At 67.6% G+C, this 14,416-nt stretch overlaps 4 protein-coding genes across 4 annotated transcripts; 3 read left to right on the top strand and 1 right to left on the bottom strand.

Annotated features, from left to right (window-relative positions):
- Positions 1-1,698: 1,698 nt before the first annotated feature.
- EMIHUDRAFT_240010 (hypothetical protein) lies at positions 1,699-2,398 on the bottom strand (the record flags this gene model as incomplete). Its single annotated transcript, XM_005775040.1, has 3 exons — positions 1,699-1,814; positions 1,881-1,940; positions 2,023-2,398. 3 exons carry the CDS (start codon positions 2,396-2,398, stop codon positions 1,699-1,701), a joined length of 552 nt encoding a protein of 183 aa, XP_005775097.1.
- A 427-nt stretch (positions 2,399-2,825) lies between these two features.
- EMIHUDRAFT_458102 (protein phosphatase) lies at positions 2,826-4,880 on the top strand (the record flags this gene model as incomplete). The annotated part of the gene is made up of 5 exons (XM_005775039.1): positions 2,826-3,282; positions 3,380-3,942; positions 4,174-4,265; positions 4,365-4,439; positions 4,781-4,880. 5 exons carry the CDS (start codon positions 2,826-2,828, stop codon positions 4,878-4,880), a joined length of 1,287 nt encoding a protein of 428 aa, XP_005775096.1.
- Positions 4,881-10,162: 5,282 nt separating this feature from the next.
- Positions 10,163-10,874, top strand: EMIHUDRAFT_240007 (hypothetical protein; the record flags this gene model as incomplete). The annotated part of the gene is made up of 2 exons (XM_005775038.1): positions 10,163-10,508; positions 10,588-10,874. The coding sequence occupies 2 exons, from the start codon at positions 10,163-10,165 to the stop codon at positions 10,872-10,874; spliced, it is 633 nt and encodes a 210-aa protein (XP_005775095.1).
- A 779-nt stretch (positions 10,875-11,653) lies between these two features.
- EMIHUDRAFT_240006 (hypothetical protein) lies at positions 11,654-14,416 on the top strand (the record flags this gene model as incomplete). The annotated part of the gene is made up of 9 exons (XM_005775037.1): positions 11,654-12,192; positions 12,338-12,379; positions 12,566-12,790; positions 12,875-12,994; positions 13,068-13,175; positions 13,329-13,553; positions 13,629-13,839; positions 14,008-14,091; positions 14,165-14,416. The coding sequence occupies 9 exons, from the start codon at positions 11,654-11,656 to the stop codon at positions 14,414-14,416; spliced, it is 1,806 nt and encodes a 601-aa protein (XP_005775094.1).

The following is a 14,416-nucleotide window of genomic DNA, read 5'->3' as shown; positions in this document are numbered from 1 at the left end:
AAAGAGGGAAAGAAAAGGGAAAAGGGGGGAAAGGAAGGGAAAAAAGAGAAAAAAAAGAGGAGAAGGAAGAGAAGGGGAGAGAAAAAACAATGACGCGGGAGGCGGACGGGGGGCGACGGGGAGGATCATGGGCGGCGGTGAGAGCGGCGCGGGGAGGGCGGGGATGGGGAGGTGCAGTGCCGGCGGTGGGGAGGATGGGAGGCGGGAGACCGCATGACGGTGGCGGCGGCGGTGTGGTGGGCCGGCGGCGAGGGCGGTGGCGTGGCGAGGGCGTGGAGACGAGGGCGGCAGCTACGGGCGGCGGCCACGGCGGGGGACGGGGCGGCTGGAGAGTGAGGTGCGATGCAGCCGCGCACGGCATAGGCTGGCCGATGGCAGCGCAGGAAGGCAGGCGGGGCGGATGTGGGGGCGAGCCTCGTTGGCGACGCCGGCGGCGCAGTCCTTCTTCTTCGCCTTGGTCGGCGCCTTGTTCTTCTCGTTCTTGGCCTCGTCGAGCTGCGCCTGGGGCGCGCGGGGGCGGGCGTGAGCGGCGGCGGCGGCGGCCGGGAGGAGGGAGGGGGGGCGCGGCGGCGGTCGGCGGTGGGCGGCGTCGCTCGGGGCGGGTGGCCGGAGGGGGAGGGAGAGGTGCGGCGCAGCCACAAAAGGCACAAGGCTGAAGCTCTCGACGGTGTCGAGGGAGGAGGGGCGGGACGAGGGAGGGGCGGGGACTCACCTCGGTCTTCGTGTTGATGAACGTCCAGCGCGAGGGCGGGACGAGCTTGGCGTCGTCGTCGCCCGCGAGCGACGCGTCCTTGCTGCTCGCCGTGCGGGTGGCGCTGCTGATCGGGGACGCCATCGACTGCAGAATGCAACGAAATGCAATCAGGCGCAACACGAGTTGTTTCTTTTTTCACGGCTTCTAAGGAAGACGTCGAGCGCCTTGTCTGTCGTGTGAATTTCTTCTCAATAACAAGGCTGTGAATCGTGCGTGTGCGAGAGGCTTTTTGTAAAATTCTTCTTTCTGTCTTTTACTGATACGCACGTTGCAGTGGCACCTCGGTCGTGCCCGCGCGCGGAAAAAACTCTCGCACCCCACCGCAATCTCCATGCCTCTAGGGTCGCCGCAGGCTCAAACTAAGCCCAAGGGCGCGGCAGCGTGCCTCCCGGCCGCGCGGCAAAGCCCGCTCTAAAGCCCCCTCCCCCCATCCGTGCCCCCTCCCTACCCTCCTACCTCGGCCGGCTTCAGGCGCGGCGCGCGTCCGACTCCGAGATGCCCCGAGATCATCCGAGATGACCCGAGACCAGCCCCGACGGAGAGGCGCGGCGCCTCAGAAGAGGCGCACCCCTCAGAAGAGGTACTCGTCCGCGCCGACGAGGAGGGGGAAACGCGGCACGGCGACGGCGAACGAACTCCTCGCCGGTGGGCGCCTCGAGCGAGCCGGGCACAAAGTCGATCGACCCTTCGAAGGAGATGCTCGAGCCGCGCCCGCTGAGGCTCTGGTACACAAACACGCCCTCGCACCACCCGCCCTGCCCGATGCGGCCCGAGTGGCGCTGCTTGTCGTCGCGCCTGTGGTGACGCGCCCCGGACGTGTCCCGGACGTGTCCCGCGCGCGGCCGGAGTGGCGCTGCTTGCCGCGCCAGCCGCCCTCGCGCAGCAGCGGGAAGTAGCCGACTATGATGTAACATACTTCCGGGCCGGTGTGCGGGGAGCGAACCTTAACGACCGCCCAGAAGCTTTCTGAGCGAACCAATCGGGCCAGGATCATCAGCATATGTCCCCGCCTCCCGCACAACGTCGTGGGCGTTTGAGCGGTATTTGAGGAGCACCGCGACTCTGAAGTTCGGCCGGGTGGTCTGCAGACCCCCCCCCCCCCCCCCCGGGAGCAGCAGAGGCTCACATGCGGCCTTTCGACGACCACACGCGATGTGGTATCTGCTTTTTGCTAAAAACAGGCCGCCTAGTGCAGCATCACTAGTACAACACGCAACCACACTGAGAGCTCCACACTAGCCGGTATAGGCGAGCCCCAGCGGCCTCACCGTCGCCGCTCGCGGCGGAGCCGACGGCGGAGCCACGGGCCGGTGCGACCTTTTGGGGGGACATGAGCTCGCCGGGACGTCGCCGATGCGCCTCGGGCAGCGCGCCGAGCTGGTTGTTTTGCACTTGGAGTTGCCGCAGCGCGACCAGCTTGCCGATCGCCTCGGGCAGCGCACCGAGCTGGTTGTTGGTCGCGTAGAGCCTCTGCAGCGCGACCAGCTTGCCAATCGCCTCGGGCAGCTTCCCAGGCAGCACGCGGAGCTTGATACAGAGCCTCGTGCTGTAAAGATCCACATCTTTGTCTCCGATGCGAACGACGTCTCCACCGCGCAAGCGAAGTTCCCGCGAGGTGGAGCCAGTGGCGGTGCGCTTCGACATGAATGCGACCTCGTCCACTTCTACTTCTCTTTCCGCGCTTCGCGCCAGCAGTAAGTGCCCGTCGGGGGATAAAAACAAAGAAAATTGAGGATCTGCGCAAAACCTCGACAACCGACTACGCCTCTCCGACCCAGACGCCCGAGAAGCCGAACCGGGCGGGCGCCCAGCCGCCCCCGCCGCTCTGGGTGAGCGCGTGCGGCGACAGCACCACACTCCTGTCGTATGGGGCGAGGAGCACGGCGGCCGGCGCGCTCGAGAAACAGCAGAGCATGGTCGAAGCGATCGAAGCTCGGCGAGCAAAAAAGAAGAATTCAACGAATTAGAAATTGCTTCTGAAATCAAAGGAAAGAGCCCCCCCGAGCCTCAGATCTGAAAGCGTCGATCAGCCTCCACAAGCGCCTGCAAGCTCCTCCGAAACCAGCCACCGATGCTGCTCGCCGTGTGCAGCGCGCCGGCCCTGCATTCGGGCCGCCTCCACGTCGTCCTCGGCGGCTCCGTCCTCCCCCACCCGGCAAAGGCGGACAAGGGCGGCGAGGACGCCTTCCTCTTTGACGACAAGCGCTGCCTCTTCGGCGTGGCCGACGGCGTGGGAGGGAGTGCAAAGAACGGGGTCGACCCGGGCGCCTTCTCGCGCGAGATGCTCGAGCGGTGCCACCAGGCAGCCGCCTGCGGCGTGGCGGACGCCCTCCCCGACGCGCTGAGGCTCGCGTCCGAGTGCCCGCTCAGCGGCGGCGGAGGGAGCAGCACCCTCGTGCTGGGCCAGCTCGAGGAGGGCACGAGCACGCTGCGCCTCCTCAACCTGGGCGACTCGGGCGCGATGGTCCTCCGCCCGGCGATGCGCGAGGTCTCGGGCACCGACGCCAAGCAGCTCTGGCCTCGCGTCGGTGCGCGCCCCCGCCCTTCCCGCCCCTCACGCCTCGCCCCTCCCGAGCGGCCTCCCGCTCCGAGTCGCCGACCTTGCGCGCCCTCCCCGGCGTGCAGTTCTCCGCACGCAGGAGCAGACCCACGGCTGGAACTGGCCGTACCAGACCCGCGCCCGCACCTTTGACGCCGTCGGCAAGGAGGTTGACGAGGTGAGCACGGCCGTGCGCGAGGGAGACATCGTCCTGGCGGCGAGCGACGGCGTGTTCGACAACCTGTTCGAAGACGCGCTGCAGTTCCTCGTGGCGGAGCGGCTCGACGCGCTGCGCGATCCCGACCCCCTCGCCGCTCAGGCCGCCGCCGACGCGCTCGCGCAAAACATTGCCGAGCAGGCAAAGGCGATTGGCGGCATGCGCGACCTCAAGACCCCCTTCAGCGAGGCGGCGCAGGAGGAGGGGCGGAGCCACAAGGGGGGCAAGGTGGACGACGTGGCGGTGGTGTGCGGCGTCGTCCGCTCCGGCGCCCGCCCGCCCCTCCGCCTCGGCCACAACTTCGGCGGCGCACCCTGTGTCAGCGAGGAGCGGCCGGTCGTCACGCACAGCGGCGCCTTTGTGCCGCCGGGGGAGAGGACGCGGGACGCGGCGCCGGCGGTGGGGGAGAGGACGCGGGACGCGGCGCCGGCGGTGCCGCGGGGCTCCGTCGTGCCGACCGCCCCGCCTCCGCGCCAAGGGCCTCCCCCGCGCCCGCAGCAGCCCAGCCCCGCGGCGCGCGGCCCGCCGCTCTCCGCCCCTCCTCGCGCTCAGCCTCAGCCGCCCCGGCCGCCCGCCCGCCCCGCCTCCTCCTCCCCTGCCGGCGGCGGCGGCAGCAGCAGCCCGCCGGCTGAGCCGCGGCTGGACGGCTGGGCTGAGTGGCAGGCTGAGGTGCAGAGGCGCAACACGCGCGACGCCTTCTCGCGCGCGCAGCGCACGCTGCCGCCCGCGCTGTCCGAGGCGGAGGCGGCCGCCGCGTGGCTCTCCGAGGATGGGCGGCAGAACCGGCGCGACGCGCTCGCGCGCGCGCGGCCGCCGCTGCCCGTGCGGGCGGACCCACGCGTGTTTGACGACAGCCTCGAGCACGGGATGCCGCTCGCGTGGCTCGACCTCCCGCGCAACCGCGGGCCCGAGCGCAATGCCGACGCACGGTACGCACGCCGCGCGGCGCACGTCAACGCCCCCCCCGGACACGCCGCCCCTCCTTTTGCGCCGGCGAGCCTTCCCCCGCCGCTCGCCTCCGGCGGCCGCCCTCTGCCGCCGCCGCCGCGGGGGATGCCGCCGCCGCCACAGGGCCTCGTGGGGTCTGCCACCGCCTCCGGTTTGCCACCAACGCCGCAGGGTCTGCCGCCGCCCGTTCGCAGCTTGCAGGGGGCATGAGCCCACACGAGTGCGCAGTCGTGACGGTCGTGGCTTCTGAGGCAGCATGTGGACAGGTGTGTGAGATGAAAGGTGCACAGGGAGCAGGAGAGGGGGACACGAGCGCCGCGAGTGACGGAACTTTTTTCGTGTTTCCTCTCTCAAACGTCGCACATGAGATGACTCGACGTGACGCCGTGACGCGAGACTCGCTCCCCGCCTGGGCCGCCTAGGCCGCCTACGGGGTGTGGAGGGGGTTGGGCCAGGAAGGTACCAATTTTGTCGAATTTATTTCAAAATCTGCAGGCGCGGAGCGCCTGCGAAAATTTTGAAGAAATTTGCAGTCGGGCCTGATTTTCATCAAGATCTTTCAAATTTGCGGTGTGGAGTTGGGGGGTGGGTTAGGTTAAGGGTTATTAGGGTTAGAGGGTGTTAGGGTTAGGGTTAGGGTTAGGGTTAGGGAGGGTCAGGGTTGTCTGGTTGTGTCTGTATATGCCAGCGTTGCAGGGTTCTGCGCTGGGATCTGGCCCCACAGCGCCGACGACTAAGACTCAGCCCCACACGCTGACCTAGGGTTAGGGTTAGGGTTAGGGTTAGGGTTAGGGTTAGTCTTCTTGTGTTTGTATGCCAGCGTTGCAGAGTTCTGCGCTGGGATCTGGCCCCAGCGCCGACGAGTAAGACTCAGCACCGCACGCTGACCCCACCAAATGCCGCCTCAGGGCGCCAGGCCGCCAGCCACTTCTTACACGCGGCCGGCGCCCTCTCGCGGCAAAAGGGTCGAGCGACGAGCGGGCAGAGTCGCGATGTCTGCGCACCCGCGTGCCGATGGGCGGTCGAGATGGGCGGCACACGCAACCGAGAGAGGCCCTGTCACGCCGCCAGTAGCGTTCTCCGCACTCCCCACGCCACCAATTGCCGCCTCAGGGCGCCAGCCACCTCCTTACACGATTACACGCGGCCGGCGCCCTCTCGCGGCAAAAGGGTCGAGCGAGCGGGCAGAGTCGCGCGATGTCTGCGCACCCGCGTGCCGATGGGCGGCACACGCAACCGAGAGAGGTCCTGACACGCCGCCAGTAGCGTTCCGCACTCCCCACGCCACCAATTGCCGCCTCAGGGCGCCAGCCACCTCTTACACGCGGCCGGCGCCCTCTCGCGGCAAAAGGGTCGAGCGAGCGGGCAGAGTCGCGATGTCCCTGCGCACCTGGGTGTTCGCCGCCTATATGCTCTATCCTGTGCCAAGACGGACACATTTTGACAATCAAAATCTACCTCAAAATTTGCGGCCGCCCCTCGAAATTTGCTGATCAAAATTTGCGGTGGCCCGGATCGAAACCCCTGTACTTTGGCCAAGGAGGGGGTGAGTTGACCAAGGCGCAAGGGGTTGTGCGCCCCGGGCCCTCCTGCTCGGCTCCAGCCGGTAGACAAGTCAGTAGATGGATCTGACCATTACCGCCGATGGCGTTGCGTGGAGCTGCGGACGCGGACAGCAGGACTGGGATGCCGGCCCTGAGGATGGCGGCAACTGCTTGGGGTTGGGCCACGGCGACTATACAACCCACCAAAAGCCCAAGAAGATCGAGACCCTGGCTGGGCGGCGCATCGTCGCCGTGTCGGCTGGACAAGATCATAGCCTCGCCCTAGCCGCCGACGGCGCCCTTTGGAGCTGGGGCATGGGAATCGAATGCGACGAGTCGCTGCAAACGGGAGCGTATGGCAGGCTGGGACAGGGAGAGGTCGAGACCAACCTTCCCTCCCAGGAAGGCGCCGCTATCGCCCTTCCCGCCCGACAAGGCGCCGCGCCCGCCGCCGCCCTTGGGCGCCGCCGCCGCCCTTCCCACCCCGCGAAGGTGCGGTTTTTCGAGACACTCCTGCTCACATGCAGGCGTGAACAGACGCCGTCCCCAGCCAAGCTAGGGAGGGCACCCAGCCGAGCGCGGCAGAGCCCGGGCGCGCCACCGCAAACCCACCGCGGACACGAGCTGAGTGGACGAGCGAGCGGCTGCTTGCACGAGGGTGGCTGCCAGGAAGCGGGCATGGGCCGCAAAAAGCAAAGCGCTGCATCGTATGTGTCGCCGTCCGATGACGAGCTACTCGCCGCTGCGATGGAACAGGTGAAGATTGAGCGGAACCGAGGTTTGGAGAATGACGAGCAGCAAACCAAAGCGAGTTGCGCTTTCAAGCAGTGGACGCTGGAGACAGAGGGCATGAAACGGGCCCAGTGCTCGCTCACCATCCCGCCGGCATCGCGGTACAAGCCTGAGACGATGTACATCGAGCCGTGCGACGTGTTGGCAGTCACAGGCGATACTCGTATTCCAGTGCGCTTTGGAGGTGGCATGATTTGCCTGCTGATGCCAAAGCAGCGGCACCTGGAGGTCATGCTCACTCCCTTCGTCGTGGGCGGTGGTTGCTTCGTAAGCGCCGAGGACGTCGCCATTCTCAAGCACGGGGACTCCGCCGGGGATCACACCTCGCGCAAGCACGGCGGCAAGGCCAACGCGTCGTGGCCCGACTTCCGTTCGTCACTGCAGTGCCCCGTATGCCAGAAGTTCGCGCGGCCATCTAACGAGACGAAAGTACTCGCGTACCAACTCCTCATTCAGCACCGACCCCCTCGCGACGCCGACGTGCGCGACGCGACCGGCGGCAGCCCATCCGCCATGGCTATGCGCTTCCATTGCCGCCTCTTTTGCACGCCGTGCATCGTGGCCATGCTCGAGGGCGAGATTGTGCCCTGGTCGCACAGCTTCCGCACGACGCAAGGCGAGCCGTTGCCTGACGCGCCTTTCTGTGTAGATCAAGTCTCGCGCATGCTCGGCGCGCGAGCTTCGCCGAGAACCTCGTTCAATGATCTGACAGGTCTCTGGGAGCCCACCGGGTTCTACGACGCCTTTTCGCGGCAGCTGGGCGAGCCGATGTTCCGAGCCTTGGGCGCGCGTCCGAGCCGCACGCGCACTGGCGCGAACGGTGGCCAGCTCGTGTCGCGCCAAGCCACGTACTGTGACAACCCTTCGTGTCCGCACAACCGCCCGTACGGCAACCCGGCCAAGCTGTCCGAGTGCGCGCGATGCCTCGCGGTGTCGTACTGCTCGAAAGAGTGCCAAAAGGCCGATTGGAAGGCGCACAAGAAGGTCTGCTGCGTTGCGCATGGCGCCGCGTGAGGATATACATCCATCAGCTACCCGAACACCGTACATTGCCACGAGGCGCGCGAGCGCCGCAGTACCGCCGCGCTCGCCGAGACAGTCGCCTGTACAGTCCGGCGCGATCGTGTTGGCTGTTGCCGCCGCATTGAGCAAATCTCTGCCTGTGAAGTGTCAGCCTCCTGGCGACACATAGCGGCGCGCGGGGGTGCGTGTGGTCTCCCCTCCTCCCCATTTTTTTTCTTTTGAGAGCAGGACGCCGGGTTTGTCTTGTATGTGCGTGTCGGGCCGGGGTGTGAGCGAGGGGCAGAAGGGGCGGGGGCGTGCGGGGCAGAGGCCCAACGGCGGGCGGCTTGTCGGGGTCCGGAGAATTCGAGGGGGGAACGAGGAGGGGGGATGGGCGGTCGGCGTCGGGGTAGAAGCAACAGGGCGTACGGGGTAGCCGTCACTTTCCTGCCTCGAAAGGGCGGGGCTGTCCCGGAAAGTGAGAGACGCCGGGCAGCGTGGCGCACAACTGAACCCTCCCAGTGTCGTGTTCGTGGCTCCTCCTTCCTTCGCTGTCCCCATCTCCTGATCTCTTTCCCGCCTGGGCGGGGCAGTGGGCGGGCGCGCGGTGCGGCGTGGCGTGTGCGTGACTGCAACGAAGGACCGCTAGCGAGGGACCATTGGGTTTGTACTATTAACAACGAAGGCCTCTCAAATAGAAAATAGTACGTATCTGGCATTGACAACAACGGGACAGCGGACAAGGACGAACGAACACTGGACACAACACACCTAAACACTCACCCGGTCCACCTCACCTCAGACAGCACGCGCATGTGCTGCGTCAGCCAACGCCCGAATTGCCGTCCACATGCACTACTAACTCTTTACTCTTCCACCCGACCCCCGGGATCCCCCCTCCCTCGTGTTTGAGCGAAGTCGTCGAGGTGAAGTTCAGCACGTCTTCGCTTCGTGAGGAGCTTCCGTCGTCGTCGGTTGTGTAGCTTGTAGCCCCAAAGCGGTTGGTGTTGCCCATGCGGGTAAACTCGGTCGTGGCCGGGTAACAGAGACAACACATGGCCTGCATCTTAATGCCATCCTCGCCAACGTTGGTCTGGTTGACCGAAGCGCAGGCAATCGGCCAGCAGATGAACCACTTGCCATTGAACTCCTCCGCTGACCAGAGAGGGTTCTGCTCCCCTTCGGGGGTCGAGCCGATTGCCGTCGTTCGCGGTGGAAACAGCCCTGCGTCGCGAGCCATTTCCGCTGCCGTCGGTGGCCGCGGCGCAGCAACACCAACGCCTGCAACTCCTGCCGCAAACTCCGCAGCACCGCGAGCAACTTTCTCTCCCGTCGTCCAGTCATACGCTGGCGGCGCCGTGCCACCTCCTCCTTCGGCGGGCGAGTCATCTAGGCCCTGACGAGGCTGACGAGCCATCCCTGCGCGGCTGTTGCCGATTTTGTCGGGCATGATGTCTGGTGCGTAGCGTGGGTATGCGTGTGCGTGCGAGGCGAGGAGCGACGAGTCCTGCCGCGCGCGCGGCGAGAATTGGAGACACGGCCGCGCTCGGCGGCCGCGCCTGGGCCGTGTCTCTCCAACTCGCAGAGCAACGGCGCCTGGGGGGAAAAGAATTCTTCCGACACAGCTAAAGAATTCAATTTCACGCTCCCCCACCCCCTAGAGATCACCCCCTAGAGATCGTGGGTTGAAAATGCCAACCCTCCTGCGGTGGGTACCCCGGTGAAAAAGGTTGGGAGACTAGTAAGGTAGTTGCTGAGTCACGGGCACCGACCGCACCCGTGCTGCCACAAAGCACAATGTGCTGCCACAAAGCACCACTAGCGATTTCGCGCGGAGGGCGTAGTGAAGCGCTGGGGCGCTCACTGTGTGTTATTCGGGTGGGGATCCATCAGTGGTAACCGGCTTTAGTCACAGATCCAAGCTCAGACGCCACACCAACACCACAAACACGCTCACTTCGCCGCTGCTGTAGATGGGCCTTGAGAGATCAGTATATCACTTTCCTCCCGCTGTGCTTTGTGTGAGCTCCTCTGTGCCTTGATCTGCTAACAACGAACCTGACGCTCGACAACACTCAACAGGCTGAGTGAGAACACAGGTCTCCAGGTGTGGAGTCACCAACCACCCACCAAACCACCCTCTCCACCCTCCACAGGCTCCACCTCGCCTCCAGGCCACCCACCCGCATTCAGCACCCACCCCGTGCATGTAAAACTAATAATCGAACTCGCCATCGGCGTTTCGGGTTTTCCGATGCATCGCCCGTCGCGCGAAAACCTGCTATTCGGCATCGCCGCTGTCCTGTCTCGACCTCGTCGCCGTCGTCTATTTGGCGCCTCCGACCCCTGCCGACCTCCGCTGTCAGATGGCGGCAGGCCGGCTGATGAATGACCGCGAGTGGGAGCTCTTCTGGCAGCGACAGGACGCGCTGCGCCACGGAGGCCCCGACGCCACCATCGAATCGGAGAGTGAGGAGTCTGATGAGACGGCGAGGCTTGCCGACGCCGAGAGGTTGGAGGGCGTCGCGCAGCTTGAGGAGGAGCCGGTGGCGGAGCCCGAGGCGGCGCCGTGCGCCGAGGCGCCTCTGGCGGCGGCGGCGCGCAGCCTCGTCAATCGGAACAGCGGCCGCAGCAACCGCTGTGGCGCCTGCGAGGCGTGCCGTGCGCCCGACTGCGGCATGTGCAAGGAGCTAGCCTCCCCCCCCGGGGCCAGTGCCGCCCCGAGCCCGGAGCTCACGCGTGCGGCTCGCGCTGTAGGAGTGTCTCGACAAGCCCAAATACGGCGGCGCAGGAGTGCGAAAGAAGGCGTGCATTCAGCGTGTCTGCCACAACGCGGCTGCGTTTGTGCCGTCTACGCCGGTGCCAGCGCCACCACCTCTGCCCGCCTTGCTGGCCACGACGGTTCCGGCGGCGCGGTTCGGCGGCGCCTTCGAGAGCATGTACAAGCCGTCGATCGACATGTATACTGCCTACCAACTCGCCGGCGTGCCGCCGCCGGCAGCGGCCCACGGCCTCCCCTTCCCTGACGCCCGCTGCCAATGGCCGCTGCCCGGTGTGGTGATGCGGGTGCCGCAGTAGAGCTCCTCCGAGCCCATCAAGTTGGGCTCGGATCCGAGGTTTGGAGTGGGTGGGAGTACGTGCGCTGAGGTGCGGGAGCGCGATGCTCCGACGACGGTTGGAGGTACAGTAAGCTTCCTGGGCCCGCCTCTGGTCCTATCTGCGAACGCTGTCCGTGCTGTCTTGGAGGGCCTGCCGTGTCGTGTGGTGTATTGCGTGGAGTGTCTGTGTGATGTGCGTAGATGCGATTCTGATGCGGACGTTTTCGTCGTTGGGCTCGTCGGCGAAGCTAATGACGGCGGACCACCCCCGCGCGAGACGCCACCCCTAGGCCACCCCGCGGGCGGCCCGGCCTCCATCGGTCCGCGTCCGTGTTACGATCGGCCCCGCAATCCCGCACGCCGCAGCGGCCGCACCCGCCACCCCCTCGCTCCCCCGGGCGGGGGTGTGGGCGCGGCGGCGCCTCTGGCCGCGCGCAGCGGCGGCACGCCTTTGGCACGATCGGTCCTCCGTGAAGGAAAGAAAGAAAGAAAGAAAGCACGGGAGCGGGCACGCCGCCACAGGGATTTTAAGGAGAGGAGTGTGTTGCTAGCCGTCGCCCACCCTCGGGCGTCTGCCTCTTCCTATCTCTCTTCGCAGTCTCGCCGATTCTCGCTGCAGTCTTCATGCCTCGCGGTCAGGCTGTGGAACCACCCACCATCGTGACGCGCAAGGCGCTCTCGTGATCTTCGCGCCGCTCTGCGCTGCTCTTCGCGCTACTCGCGCGGTCCTCTGCGCTCTTAAATCGCTGGGCCAATCGCATGCCCGCTCCTGTGCGGAGACAGAGCGGCGGAGCGTCTTGGCCCGAGCCGCCGCTCCTCAACGCTTGGATCTCAAAGGCGCAGTCGGCGCGCGCCCTGCTGCAGCTGCACGCACAGCACGGCGAGCGGATGGACGCGATGCACCTCGGGAATCTATGGAACAAGCTCGGGCGCCACCTCAAATGGCAGACCGCCTCTGGCGAGATGGGCGACAGCCTGGCGGGGCTGGCGGCGGCCACCCAGTCCCAGCTGGAGGCGCACGTCTGCCGTCGTCCAGACATCCTCGCCAACATCGCGCACGGCGCCGCACAGGCCATGGGCGCGGACGCGCCGGCTGCGCGCGGACTCTTCGATGCGATCGCGAGAGCAGCCGCTGACGCGTGCGCTAAGCCGCGGTGTGAGCCTCGGCACCTCGCCAACCTGGCGTGGGCGTTTGCGACGGCGTCGCAGCCGCAGCCGGCGCTCTTCGACCGCATCGCGGCCGCGAGCGCGCCCCTTCTGGGGGGCAGCTTCAACGCGCAGGAGATCGGCATGCTCGCGTGGGCCTTTGCACGGCCCGAGCGCCGAGATGCGGAGCACATCTCCATATCTCCCCATATCTCCCCATATCACGAGGCCCAGATGCGGAGTCCAGCTCTCTCCCCATCACGAGGCGGAGTCCAGATCTGTACACTCACACCGCAGGCTCGAGCACGGCGGCGCGACAGCTGCGCTCGCCGAGGCCACGTGCGCCCGCGCGTCGGAGCTTGAGCCGCAGGCGAGTCTCGGCGCATCTCGGCGCATCTCGGCGGCATCTCGGCGCATCTCGGCGCATCTCGGCGGCATCTCCGGGCTCGAGCCGCAGGCAATCGCGACGGTCGCCCTCTCCCTCGTCAAGCTCGGCGCTGCGAGTCCGGAGGACGGCCGCCGCAGCGTCGGCTTGCGCGCGCTCAAGCGACTCGCGCGTGCCGCGCGCCGCCGCATGGCCGCCTTCAACGCCCAGGACCTCGACAGCCTCGCCAGCGCGTACGCGCGGCTCGGCTTGCCGCGCTGGGGAGCCAAGCTGGCGTCGGCGATCGCCGCGGCGGCGGTGGCGCTCGGAACGAAGCGTTGCACGCCGCGCCACCTCGCCAACGTGCTCTGGGGCGTCGCCAAGCTGTCAAGCGGCTGCAGGCTTGGCGCTCCGACTCCACCACCCTGACCCTCACCTCTGCCCTGACCCACGCTGTCGAGCCGCCGCAGGCTGGCCCGCGGGTCCGTCGCGACAGAGCCGTCCGTGGTGTCGCTCTGCGGGATGGCGGGAGGCGCTATCGCGAGCGACGCCGCGGCCTTCAACGCGCGCGACCTCTCCAACGCCGCCTGGTCCTCGCTCCCGCTCCTCTCTTCGGCCAAGCCACCCATTCTGGTGGAGGACTCCTCCTCCACTCATGAACAGGTCCCTCCTCACCCTCGGCCTCTTCGACCGGCCGACCATGCTCGCCATCGCGGCCCGCGCGGCGGCGACGCTCGACAGCTTCAACGCTCAGGAGACCTCCAAGCTGCTGTCTATCCCAACCCAAACCCTAACCCTAACCCCAGCCCTAACCCTAACCCTAACCCTAACCCTAACCCTAAACGCTCAGGAGACGTCCAAGCTGCTGTACGCGATGCGCAAGTCCGGCGTCCACTGTGCCGCCCTCGAGGAGGCCGCCTCCAGGCCGCGCGAGCAGCGGCTCGAGCTGCCGCTGGCCGGCCCCCCCATTCTCCTCACCCACATGCTGGGCGGCGGCCGCGCCAAGGGCGCGGAGGCGAGGAGGCGGGCGGCGCGGCGAGGAGCCTTCTCGGAAGCGTGTCGGGGCCTGCTCATAGGGGGGCGCGAGGAGACGGGCGCCACCGCGGCGACGGGCGGCGCGCTGTGGGAGGGGTCTCTGCTGCTCGCAAAGTGGCTCGCGGCCCACCCGACGCCGGCCGCGGCGGCGGCCGCACTGCCGCCGCTCGGCGCTCGGCTGCTTGGCAGATGGGGCGGCGCCGGCGGCGAGGCTGGCCGCGTGGGCGGGTGGGCGGGAGCCGTCCAGGAGCCTTCAGGGCGGCCTCCTGTAGGCGTTGGGCCGGTGCCGGTCGGATGGGCGGGTCGTTCCGCCGTCGAGCTTGGCGCAGGGCTCGGGCTGCCGGCGATCGTCGCGGGTCGGCTGGGGATGCGCACGGTGGCGACTGACGCGGACGAGGACGTGCTCTCCCTCCTCGAGGCAAACGCGGCAAAGGACAACGCGGCGACCGCCGCGGGCGCGGGCGCGGGCGGCGCGGGCGCGGGCGCGGGCGGCGCGGGCGCGGCGGCGGAGCCGGTGCCGGTGCGGGTGAGGCGGCTCAAGTGGGGTGAGGACGCCTCCCCGCTCGAGAAGCTGGGGCTGGGCCGGCCGCCGGACGTGCTCCTCGCTGTGGACGTTGTGTACGGCAGGGAGGAGCGCGTGTGGAGCGCACTGGTGCGGACGCGCGCGTCGCGGCGACACGCGTCCGACGGCACGTCCTCGACACGTCCGCGACACGTCCCCGTAGGTGGAGACCCTCGTCGCCCTCTCCTGCGAGGGGACCCTCGTGCTCATGGCGCACGGCAACGGCGCCGCGCCCGGCGTCCACAGCATGGGCGGTCGCTTCTACGAGATGGCCGCAGACCACTTTGAGGCGGCGAGCCTCCCGGCCGACGCGGAGCACCCGGGCTGCCAGATCCACTGCCTGGTGAGGCGGCCGCCCGCGGAGAGCAGGCGGGGCTCGGTCCGGCCGCGGACAAAGCGCGCTCGGCCACATTAA

This window comes from Emiliania huxleyi (genome assembly GCF_000372725.1).
Source record: "Emiliania huxleyi CCMP1516 unplaced genomic scaffold EMIHUscaffold_300, whole genome shotgun sequence".
NCBI lineage: Eukaryota > Haptophyta > Isochrysidales > Noelaerhabdaceae > Emiliania > Emiliania huxleyi.
This window is presented reverse-complemented; position numbering and strand designations above follow the sequence as displayed.